Source organism: Lytechinus variegatus, chromosome 8, assembly GCF_018143015.1.
Source record: "Lytechinus variegatus isolate NC3 chromosome 8, Lvar_3.0, whole genome shotgun sequence".
Classification (NCBI taxonomy): domain Eukaryota; kingdom Metazoa; phylum Echinodermata; class Echinoidea; order Temnopleuroida; family Toxopneustidae; genus Lytechinus; species Lytechinus variegatus.
Window position 1 is genome coordinate 16,989,565 of NC_054747.1, and position 12,534 is coordinate 17,002,098.

Here is a 12,534-nt window from a genome sequence, read left to right on the forward strand (position 1 = left end):
TTGGCCTTGATTTCCCCATGATTTGTCAATGGAAGGTCGCTTTAAAGTGAAAACCGGATAAAGGATCATTGATTATAGATGTTTGACCATTTGCATCTAAAACCTTGTGGTTCCTGTGTAAGTTCATTCGGAACCTGAAGATCGTTGATGGCGGAAAAGAAGATTTTGGCAAAATGGCAAAAAAATTGAAATGGGGACTAGATAAGAATCATGCGACAGTGATAACGTACATTAACCCTTTGTAGGGACGGTGATTTTCCGCGATCGCGGAAAACGGACGGAATTCATGGAATCGGCTGTTTGAAACGGAAAGTGGCTTTTCAAACGGAAAATCACGGAAAACATGTTTTTTCTCAAAATGCACAAAAAAGCAACAGAAATTCATCCCAAATCCTCAACAAAATACGAATATCAACTGAAAAAACACGATCTCACTTTGCAACAACAATCATGACAATCAACACATCGTAACTACACTCGAGCCTCTCCATCACTCAATCGTATCCAAATTAGTTTACACTTACGTCCGCATAGAAGGCAGAATCCAGCCGTGTGTTGCTGCCCTCTACGTTCGGTCATAATATAATGATCACGGTGATTCATCAAATCCAAAATGGCGGATATTCGGAAGTCGTCGACTGCACAAAACGATGTCCGAAAAAGTCCCCAAATCAGCGATAAAATCCCATTTAACAATAAAATAATGATAATAATATGAAAGGTGAGAATATATTCATGTTGATTGTGTTTCCCTAAATATTTTATGAGCTCGAATCTCTTCGATTAATATGGATTTTAAAGCGATGTTAGTACATTGGTAGATGCAAATTTTGAGCAGCGCTAGCATTTTGACATCGCTACTCGTTGCGTATTCGTTTTCTATGTAAACGGAATTGTCAATTTTTCTTGTACACAAAGTCTATGGGGAAACGGAATTTTCCGTTTTCAGACATGCTGAAACGGAATTTGAGATTTTCTGTAACGGAAAAGGCAATTTTTAGAAACGGAAAATCACTGTCCCTATCTTTGCCCCCCACCCCCTTCTCATCCTGATGACTCCTTTATGAAGTCTATCCAGAAAGTCTGTGGATTTTGACTCTGGAACCAAGGACATCCTTGAATGAAATCTATGCAGTACAGAGCCCAAAAGTGTATTGGATATAAAATGGAGAAAGCTTTATTCTTTGCCATCATGTGATGTGGAAAGATTAGGTGTAATTTTTTTAATAGGCTTATTATTTCAAGTCATCGCAGCAAATAATGATGTAATAAGAAAGTCTTTAACATTAAGGTCAGTTTAATCTTATTGTCTTGGATCTATATCTGCCCGTTATTTAACCTTGACTTTATTAAACCATAAAATCTTAGCTAAAGAAACACTTGTCTAAAGACTGCCAACACAGATAAGCACTTGTGGGGTTTTGTGTTATTATTGCTTAGAAAGTGACCTATCCCCCAACCAGCAGGAAAGCCATGCTAATTTAGCTCATTTCTCTCTCACCACTTATGTATTTACAATCTTATGTTGTTGTTATGCTTGTTTTTATTTTTCCTTATTTATCCAAATCAGCTTGTTGGGATGATCTTGGGTACTAAGATAAATGCAAACCATCTATTGTGAATTCAGATCAGTGCCCTTCAATGGCTGTAGAGATTTGCCATGCCCTGTCCTCAAAAGTGACCTAGCCCTATTGCCCCCCCCCCTTTTATAGGAAATAAACACATTTCATAGACTATCAAGGTCCTATTTTGCAAATATCGTTGCACGGCTGGCAGGAGGGCGCACACACTAAATCCCATCTTACCTATAATATATCAACTTATTTCAGACCAAACTTAAATGAATGAATAAAGGGGTTAAATGGAATGTGCATAGTAAATTTGGTCTGAAATAGTTGATATTTTAAAGGTTAGATGGGATTTAGTGTGTGCGCCATTCTGCGTGGCAAGAAATTTGCGCCATTTTGCCAGTGGTGTGACTATAAATCAATGTGAAATCCTTGGTTATCATTGGAACAGAGCATTGGGTGATTTCAAGTCGGGTGTTGGCCTTGGTGTTGGTGTTGAAATTTGGATTGCTTCCCCTTGCTCCAAAACTTATTCAGAGTTTATAAAACTGATCCAGATCACATTATTGACATCTTAGCAACGAGTGAGTGACTTTTCGGGACCATCTTCATTTTAGGTTTGGTGTTATAATCGTGTAAAAATTGACCTAACACCAACACCAAAAGGTCAACACTGAAGTTGAAATCACTCAGTAACTGTAGAAACTGTCCATGTACTGCAATCCGTCTTTGACTTTAAAAAGTTAAGTATGGTATCACTTTTGTAATCAATGACAAGCTTGATTACTTTCTGTCATAAAACACTGAAATCATGGCATTTCTAATTGGCTGAAAGTGAATGTACGAAAGCATATTGAAAACAGTATTTCTGAAACTGGAATACTTGTGATGGTGATTACATATATAGTTATCATAAGAAATAATCCACGTCTACTTAAGTATCTGCTGAAATTGGTCGTTCATTGACTGGTCTTGGCACAGTGATTCTCCATTTCAATGGTCTTTTCTTTTTCTGAAAACATGTATGTACATTTCAAACTTTATCTAGAATCATAATTCTGCTTTGCCATTGAAAACGTAAACAGCAAAACAAAAATAATTGCGTTTTGCAATTGTAAATTCATTGAATTTCCACATGAATACATAGAGCCAAAACAGATTTTCCGTTTTGATTTACCAGTAGCGGAAAAATACTGTCCCATCTGGTCTTTATATTTAACAGTTGATTGAGTTGTGATAGAAGCCAATCTCCAAGCTGGCTATTCTACAGTGTACAATTCATCATTTTTTTTTAAGTATTAACTTGATGTATGAATTAAAATAGCATTAAATAGAGCCCCCCCCCCTTCATCTTCCAAATTGATTCAGAATATTTTCGTGGTCGCATGGTTTTAGAATTTACTGACATATCCATTATGTTAAGGTTTCTTCACTTTATTACAATACCCCTCCCCCTCCCCCCCCAAAAAAAAAAAACTAATAATGATAAATTGTGTCATGTTTTACTTATTTTTTTTATTCATTTTTTTTTTGGGGGGGGGGGAGATGACTAAGGGATACAATACCTTGCTTTTGAGTCTGACATTTGGATCGAAGATATGTATAGACCTAATAATTTGTTATTTTAAGGGTCAAGCTCAAGGCGGAACATGTGCTAGTCAAGCTTGTCCCGGGGCCCTCTTATGTCGAAATAGTGAAATTTGTATTGTATGCTTGGCATGCCTGTATTCCAAAACATATTTTTCCATTTGTGCTTGTCATTGTATTTTACTCCTGACATAAAGGCTTTTCTTATGTCTTTGAGTTTTGCTATAGATAATTTTGTAATTTTAATGATTTGTGAGGTCGAGTATAATGCTGATATGTCAGATTATACCCTGCAGGGATGTTTCACCAACACTTCAGATTGATTTTGAGAATTAATCTAAGGTAAACTCAATTGGTTGACAAATATAATTGATTTTAGTTGCTTTGTGAATTACCCCTATGTAATTATTACTATTGTCTTTACTGCTTGCAGCTCTCAAATTCAGCATTTGAAAAAAAAGAAATATTCAGATTACTTCTTAAATTCTCATTGGTATTTTCCCCCTCTGATTATTCTGTATCCAATCAGTTTTGTCTTTAATATGAGAGTATTTTTATTTTTCATATTTTAACTTCTTTTATTCTTTTTCATTCTACAATTTGTGTATTTGATTGCTTTTACTTGCTTTAAATATCTACATTATAAGTGCAATTTATCCTAGAATTTATGAGCAGTGCAGTTGGTCACTTATAGGCTTGTATTCTGAAGTCGGGTGTAACATAAACTCAGGTTTAAAGTTATGGTTTAAGTATGGATAGCCAATTGTTACATAAATCACTAACGGTAGAGATATCATATTTCAGCTCAATTGGCTCTCAAATCATTCATAATTGTCTAGGAAGTATAAATAGATGATTGCCTTCACCATCGATGAATCAGGAAAGAGCACAGTAATCATAACATACAACTTAATAAAAAAATGACACATTTGGCTTACCATAATTTTAGCACAGAGTTAGACCATGGTCTAAGTTAATTAAACCATGGTCTAAGTTAATTAAACCGGACTTCAGAATACAGGTCTTAGAGTGCAAGGAAGGGGGCATGGGCTCCTACCCCCAGATGCCACTATTTGGGTGATGGATGTAACAAAGGGCAACAGATGAAAACTACAAGTATAATCAACAATTAATTGGAAGAGACATGATTTTAGAATGTGCCCCTATAGCATTGCTTTCCTTAGATATGCCATTGAAGCAATGAAATATTATTTTAGGATTTTTGATTTGTGTTTCAGTGTTTGCTGCCATACATTTAGACCCTCTCATTCAGTGATGGGTATTTGAAGGGGTGCTACTGCTCACACAGTATTTGTCCATATATTTAGTATTACACAGATTTAGCAAGATGGATACAAACAAATATTATGAATAATAACTCGATCAGTTGCAAGATTCATGGCTATAATCTGCCCCATAACTGTCCAAGTAATTAATGATTAAACAATTAAATATTTTATATGTTAACATTATATGTGATTTTGCTTGTTTCGTTGGTAAATACACGTAGTGTTTAGTTCATTGAGTGGCCGTACTATGTATGATATACAGACATACGTGTGAGTGCAGTGTGGATTCTACCCTCAGTAACATTATTTTTTGCAGGAGAAAGTAACAAAAAATGAGAAAGTTGTGGATTTTGACAAATTAGATCACTAGGTCTATGTACCTTTTCACTTCCAATGCTGATCAAAATACATGTACGGTATAACATACTTTCTATTGCGTGAATGAATCCTCAGAACTTCTCTAAAGGGTACCCTGATCAAACCTTTGGAGATTTTTTTTTTACATTATCATAGCAAATGGAAGGCTTGTAGAAAGAAGTATCTCTACATGTATTTACCTATAGAGATTTGAAATAAAGCACATGATGTAATTCAGAGGGATCCATATTAAGAAGTCAATTTGACGTCCGCATAGTAATGGGGTAGAGTGATAAAAACTTTTTATTAATATTGGGTATAGTGATACAAGCTTTTAAAAACTTGACTCCAGTCAAATATATTGCTGTACACACGCGTAAAAAAAACGTGTTTAAAAGGCTGTTTTTTTTCAGTTTTGGACTCGGGCTGTGCATGCAATGGTTAAGGGTATCAAAAACACTGATTTTCAAAAAAAGGGTAGTTTTGAAAGACTGGTAAATCGCAGGGTCAAACGTATTTAGGGTATGTTTTTTTTCCCAAGCTTTTCCGGTGGTCACATTCTGATGACAATTTGTTTAGGGGCCAAGTTGAGTAAATAAAGCTCGCAAAAATTAAAGGGGTTATTTTGCACACAGAGAAAACTTGTTTAGTGGGTGTTTGGAAATAATTTGGCTATGTTTGTGTACAGCAATACACTTGACTGCACCCCCCCCCCTCCCTTTCACCCCAAGTATGATATGCAAATGATGCAATTTATCGACAAAACCAGAAAAAGATCCACAAAATAGAGAATGCTCCAGTGAATTACCATTAATTTAAGAGGATCACAAGAATACTCAGACAGAATTGTCCCATTAGAAGTTTGACAGTATCACATATTTGAAAGGAATATGGTTGTTCCTTCTTTTCAGGAAATGTACATGTTAAAGAAAATAAAGTTAATTTTTAAAAAATGTAATATTTATATATAGGCTCACAGTGAAATTCCCTTTAAAAACCCTGGAAAACTTTGAACCTCTGAAATTCTCATTGGGTCCAATGCCAATTCTAATAAAATGTAACAAATTTAAGCTGGTGAGTTCAAAATGTAGCCCTGGAAAAATTGCTTTATTGATTTTTCCCCAAGCCCTAAAAGAATTGAAAATGTACAGTTTTTCAAGGGATTTGAAGTTCTGAAAAGTAGTTTCTGTGTCTTCACATTTTGGCAAAAATACACTTGCCAAAAGATTGGCATTCTTTCTGTTTAAAAAAAAAGCTCTTTTCAGAATTACAGATCCGATATGAATTATTACTAAAGCTATTTTGGTTCATTTAGAACACTCACATGTTTTTTTTTCATTTCTGTTTCCTTTGAAGAAAAAACAATGTTCCTTTTCCAGGGTTACCATAGGTGGTGGTACCCAGACTTTAGTGCAATTAGCCAACAATTTTGAGTAGCCAGACATGATGGTGTATATGAGGCCAAATTTAGATTTTGGGGATCTATTTAATACAAAAATCAAAATTTGGGATAAATTTTGACATATCACCCAATAAAAGATATATATTCCACCCTCTTTTCCTTTTCCTTCTTTTTTTTTGGCATTGTTACATATATGTACCTCGGTCAAGAAACATAGGGGCCATGGCCCTCAAGCGCCCCCCCCCCCCATCTTGTTGTACCATAAAACAGATAGAATACATTCAAAGAATATCAAGCCCCATGAAAAAAAGTATATTTTTTCATCTCGAGAAAAAATAATAAAGAGACAGCATGGAAATTACATATTAATTGTAGTTTACCTTTTAATATTCAGCCTTCCCAAAGTAATCAATGGAATTTACAAATTAGCTTGTTATAAAGTGGTGTAACTTGAAGAGGAATTTTTTCACAGTTCCTGTATATATTGGGAAACCAATTATCAATTTAAACTTGCTGACGTTTTATATGCACAGGTTGAACCAAAACAACTATTACTGACGATGGAATGATTTTTCAAAATAGGAATAATGATTTCTTAAATAAGAAATGCAACAAGATCTTAAGACTAATGTTTTTATCAAAACGGGAAACATTTATGAATTTCATAAAATATCTGTTGATTAAATAAATAACCTGTGCATTTTTTTCCTGATTGGTACTCTTGAAACACATGAATATTTCATATTTTTTTAAAATAAAATTAGATAGTGCTTATGAAGCAATCATTATTTACCAAAAACATTTTAAAGAATCCCCTATACTGATCTATTTTTCACATATATGGTTCTTTGATATATTATTATCATGTAGTGAAGAAATGCTTCACATAATTAAGTTATAAAACATAAAAATACATTATTCAATATGAAACTAAATACATATGTTTAGTTAATGCACAGTGTCCAATAGATTACAATAAATACATTGCTTGCAACACACATGGTTTCTCTACATGACTTGATTTCAAGCACTACACGAATACCTTATTTCTCTCCCTCAATATATATATCTCTCTCTCTTTCTCTAATAGTCTCTTTCTCGACGTATTTAAGTACAAGTTCTTGATGATTTATTTCTAAGCTGACGTCATGAGCTTTCAGTTGACTTCACAAGTGAGTTAGAAAATTTAGGTAGATTGTTGAAAAAAAACTCTTTGAATTTAACTAACTAGGTTAACTGCATATTTTTTATTGTAAAGCATTGCTTGCATTTTAGTACACACCTCACCATACATGCATCTGCACACTTGAAACATATTTGGTGAAAGTAAATACTGCATAAAATTGTAGAAAAAAGGCAAAGTGACTTAATTGTCGATAAAAAAAACATTCAGCTATCAATGGAGGTTGCATAATAAAAGTATTTCTTTAGAAATTCAGATAAAATGATATAAATATAAAATATAAACATATTTCAATATTGCAATGGGGTTTGAACATAAATTCAATTATACTTTCAAAATGAAAGACAGACTGTATTTCATGAATACAAAAACAAGATTTCCATACAAAATATCTAAAATTCTATTGACACCAAGGGTCATCTTGAGTTCTTGAACAAGGAATGCTGGGGAGTGGTTACTATGGTAACCAATACAACAGTATTGGTTCTCAACTGAGGTGAAAGGTCATGGTATACAGAGGTCAAGACGTCAGCGACCTTGGCGGAGGTCGCCCAGATGTGGAGGATCTGCTTGGACCATTTATCCAATGCATTCTGGGTAGCGTTCATGATACCTAAGAACAAGAAAATGAAGTAGAGGTAGTAATAGAGACAATGTCCTCATATACTTTTACACAAAGAAATCTGCATGCAATGAGTGCGGAAAGGGAAGCAAGGGCCTATATTTTTCCTTTCAAAAATTTATTTTATAGCATTATCCTCCAGTCTCCTATGGATTCTAATTATCATAACTGAGTTGAGAATAATATAAAATAATCTCCAGGTGCCCTTTTCATAAAGCTTATTAATCATAAATGTGCAGTTTAAAGCTACTAAAATCATTCATATTGATTGGCTGATGGTAAAATTTTTAGAAAACTTGATCATTTTTAATAAGATGTCTTTATGAAACGGGAGCCAGGTGCAGATCTATCTAAGGAGCCAAAGAGGAAATTATGTCTCCCCCCCCCTCCTTTGACTTTTTTAAACCCCACTCACCCCTCAACTTCTTGCCCAACAACTTCTCTGCGTCCTCCTTCTCAAACTCCCCCTTGTACTTCATCGCCCTGGTGACGGACACGCCCAAACTGACCCCAAACATCTCGCACGTGTAGTCGACGATGGAGCCCCCGTACGGGAAGTACTGCACCTCCATCTCGGTCTTCAACAGCTTGGCCCCGAAGCACCGATGGAGCAACTCCAAACTGTGGAGGCATAATCATGGGATTGGGGTAACAGACTTATTCGAAACATGGGGTATATACACATTCCTGTTTAAAGACACTTGTTGACCATCGGGCGCAGATCCAGCCTGATTAGACACAGTAGTACTATTTTGGGGGTCATACTGTTTCTGCACAATAGTCAGCCTCAATCTCAAAACTATATTGTTTAATCTGGATGGATCCGTGCCTAGGGCATGATTTACTGAAGAATTTCTCTGGCAGTTCTACTAGTTTTTATCCACTGTTATTGAAAGAGTTTGAAGAAGTTTGATGAGAATTAGAATGAATGCATTAATCATGTGTTCATAGGCCTATATAAGGGTTAGGGTTAGGAATATAAACAAAGAGATAATTTTTGCAGACCCACTCTTCATACAGAACTCTTTTCACTTCGATATCATACACGCACAATTCAAATCAAATCATTTGTACATTAAAAGTTGTTGACATGCCATTCTAGATACTGATCACTAAATGCTTTCCACAAAACTCAATTCAACTACTGAGCTACAAGATTCATTACTATTAATGAAAAAAAACTTGTTTCTTACCTCAATACCTCTGACTCGACTGAATCACCACCAGCATTGGGGCATTCCTTCATCCTCGCTGCCATGCCGGACAAATTCATCTCTTGGTACCTCTTGAACGGGTCAAACTTGCACTGGACAAATCCGTCTTCAGAATCAATCTGCCGAAGGGATTTCTCAAACTGAAAAGCCGCCTGCAACTTGGTAGCGAAATTCTCTCCGATGTAGATGTTGCAATGCGTATGCTGTGTGTTTATAGTCTGTGCTCCTTGTTGTATATTTTGGGCTTGGAATCGGGATTTGTTGTGCTTGTTTCGATGCCTAACCCTCGCTGGGCCAGCAGCGAAGAACACAACACCCGTCCTGCCCGCACTTCGGGGGACGCCGAGGGTGGAACCCGTTAAAATTACTCCGTGTACTCCGTTTTTTCTGCCGTCGCATCATGGAGACTTTGTGGTTCATATTTGCATTTTGTATTGAGTTCGTCATTTTCTCGCCTCCTGTGTTCCGTCTGGGTTTCATCTAGGTCCCATTTCTTAGCACAAATCTATCGGTCGTTTTCTCTAGCAGCCTACATTTTGTTCAAGTGGTGTTGCAATGCGAAACCGTTGTTTATATACCGGTACATCAGCTGATATGATGCAATACATTTGTAATCGCACAGAAAACGTGCGCTAAAAATAGAGCAGTAATTGATGAATCGAGTTGATGACATCATTTTTCACCAATCAGAGCCGCTGCTGGGTGATCACGTCAGGGGGACTTTCCCTCGTAGCTGTCTGCGCTCGTTCATACTGTACTATTGAAAATCGTTGAGTCTCCGATTCGGGACGTTTTGACAACGCAATTTTCCTTACTCACAGTTTGCCGAAAATCGTTGGCGCGACGATCAACGCCTCATGAACGAACGATGTCTGTTCGATTTTCTTTTAAGAATTCCAATCACATTAAAACTATTTTCATGAGCAATATTGTCTTGCCTATGATTCTTTTTGTAGCCCAACAGCAAAAGAGTAACAAAAATAAATAAATAAAAATGATTTATTGACTTATCCACATTGGTTAATAGGCCTAATTGGTGATCATTAATTGAATAATAAGCACGATAGACTGAGAGTTCAAAATACTAAGTAAGACCTTCTACCGAAAATCGTGAATTGTAAAAACAATATGGAGACATAATGATCATTGGTAGGAAGTAGATATTCGATTTTTAAACAATGTTTCCGTCACTAATACTACCATTAGAAATTGTAACGAAGAGAAGGCAACAAACAAAGTTGGTCTATATCAGTTATGATCATGATCACCTATGCCGTCCTAGCTATATAGATACAGAGAATGTATTTCTTTACAAGTTTTAAACATTGAATTTGAAACTTTCTTCATTCTTTCGGGTTATAATATGTTTGTCCGCGATTTGTATACGAATCTGCTCCCCTTTATTTTCAGACAACATTCATTTTGGGTTGGATTCCTTTCACATACACAGGGGCGGATCCAGAATTTTGCAAAGGGGGATGGCAAATTTTTCGGAGGAAAATTGTGACAAGCCAATAAGAAAAAAAGGTTTTACAACCACAAATTAAGGATATTTCGTACCCGAAAAAAATTTGACAAGCAAAAAAAAAACCCCTGTGCACTGCCCCCCCCCCGGATCCGTGCCTGCACACACATGTATATTAGTTCATTAAGGGTTACTAAAATACACTGAAAAACAAGACTATTATAATATAGTAGACCTATCAGATCTACATAGTCAGATAATTATGATATCAATAGTTTTATTGGGCATGATGATCGAGGGAACCATTAATTTTTCAGATAGGCCTGTATTCTGAGGTCGGGTTTTAATTTCAACTCTGGTTTAACTATGGATAGCCAATAGTGGCAATAGTGGCCAACAGTGGAATTTCAATATGCAGCTCATTTTTTTCCCCTCTCAAATCATTCTTAACTTTTTCGGAAGGATAAATAAGAAAGCTTTCTTCACTTTTAATGAGACAGAGTTAAGAAAGGGCACAGTAAGCGTAAGGAACATACAAAGTAAGGAACATTTTGGCTTTCCATAATTTAGCACATATAGTTGGACCATTAGATAACCTGACTTCAGAATAATAATAGTCAATTTTTTTTATATAGAATGGCTCAAAAGCTTTGCTTTACAGCATATTATTACCCCGGTCATCATCCCGCACGAAAAAAAATGCACAATTTCCACTCCCTGGCGAGCAGTCCTTGCATTCATCGCAGCCTCATTATGGCGCTGGCAAATTCAAACATACAATAGTTATCTTTCTATCGGGTACACATTGGGTCGAGAGCTATGGCAAAGTAACACCTTGCCAAAGGACGCTATAGATGACCGCGGTGGGATTCGAACACACGACCCTCTGTTTACAAGAGTACCAATACACCACGGCTCTTTATGTTACGCCGTACCAATTTTTCTATTGTTTTAAGGGAGTTCACATCTGAACAGATCGAAGCCCCTTCTGGCCCCATTTTATGGCACCGTTTCTCGACTTCATCAAAGATGCATAACAGCCACGCATGCAGGATCGATCGAATTCCTTTATGTTATTTAATGACCTTCGACTCAGAGAGGAAGAATTACTGCAATGTAAAAAAAAAATATGCCCAATAATCACGATAATGGGTAATATTTGGTTGGGTAAAAAGATACCAAGTATTTTGTAAATTTTACGCAATATTGTGTTGAAATAGCCCAATATTTGGTACTGAAAAAATACCCAGCACACATGCATGTTCCTTTTCTACAAAACACACATAATCAGTAATCACACAATGACCTTTTTTTTGGGGGGGGGGCATCAGGCTTATTGAGAAAGCGCAGGTGGGAGTCCCCACCCCAGGCTCCGCAACCGTTGTACAAAGTCTAAAACATATACATGCCAAATTCTAGTATATTATGAAAACTTTCCTTTTTTAATTTAGTGTTTTTCATTAAAGGGGAATCCAACCAAAATAAAAACTTGTTCTTAGGGGAATAAGAAAAATCAGACAAGTTGATAGGTGAAAGTTTGAACACTATCTGACAAATAATAAGAAAGTTATGATTTTTTAAAAGTTGTGAATATTGGTTATCCCTAGATCCATGGAGACTGCAAATTGGCCACATATGTGATGTAACAGTGATGTAAGGCAAGGACTACTCTTCCATGTACTCCAATACATAAAATGGCCAATATGTAATTTTTTCAAATGTTTTACTTCAGATGTTATTTCTTTCATGAGGACATAAAACAATATACTATCAGGGTTATATTTAGATTACTGCCCCAGGGGAACGGGCAGTTAGGAGAAAACCACAAATCCCTGATAATTAAGTAC

The 12,534-nt window shown here is 36.0% G+C and overlaps 1 protein-coding gene across 1 annotated transcript; it reads right to left on the reverse strand.

Moving 5' to 3' along the window:
• Window positions 1-7,151: 7,151 nt before the first annotated feature.
• On the reverse strand, window positions 7,152-9,795 carry LOC121420063 (AAC-rich mRNA clone AAC4 protein-like). Its single transcript, XM_041614592.1, has 3 exons — window positions 9,202-9,795; window positions 8,424-8,629; window positions 7,152-7,999 (listed from the first exon to the last, which is right to left on the reverse strand). The coding sequence occupies exons 1-3, from the start codon at window positions 9,279-9,281 to the stop codon at window positions 7,803-7,805; spliced, it is 483 nt and encodes a 160-aa protein (XP_041470526.1). The 5' UTR covers window positions 9,282-9,795; the 3' UTR covers window positions 7,152-7,802.
• Between the last annotated feature and the right edge of the window lie 2,739 nt (window positions 9,796-12,534).

What these genes read in the sequence shown, in the direction of transcription:
- LOC121420063 (XM_041614592.1), bottom strand. Translation starts at nt 9,281, where the DNA reads ATGAATTTGTCCGGCATGGCAGCGAGGATGAAGGAATGCCCCAATGCT. An exon ending in GTCGAGTCAGAGGTATTGAG is followed by an intron (nt 8,630 to 9,201) that starts GTAAGAAACAAG and finishes ATGCCTCCACAG; the next exon opens with TTTGGAGTTGCTCCATCGGT. An exon ending in GTTGGGCAAGAAGTTGAGGG is followed by an intron (nt 8,000 to 8,423) that starts GTGAGTGGGGTT and finishes TCTTGTTCTTAG; the next exon opens with GTATCATGAACGCTACCCAG.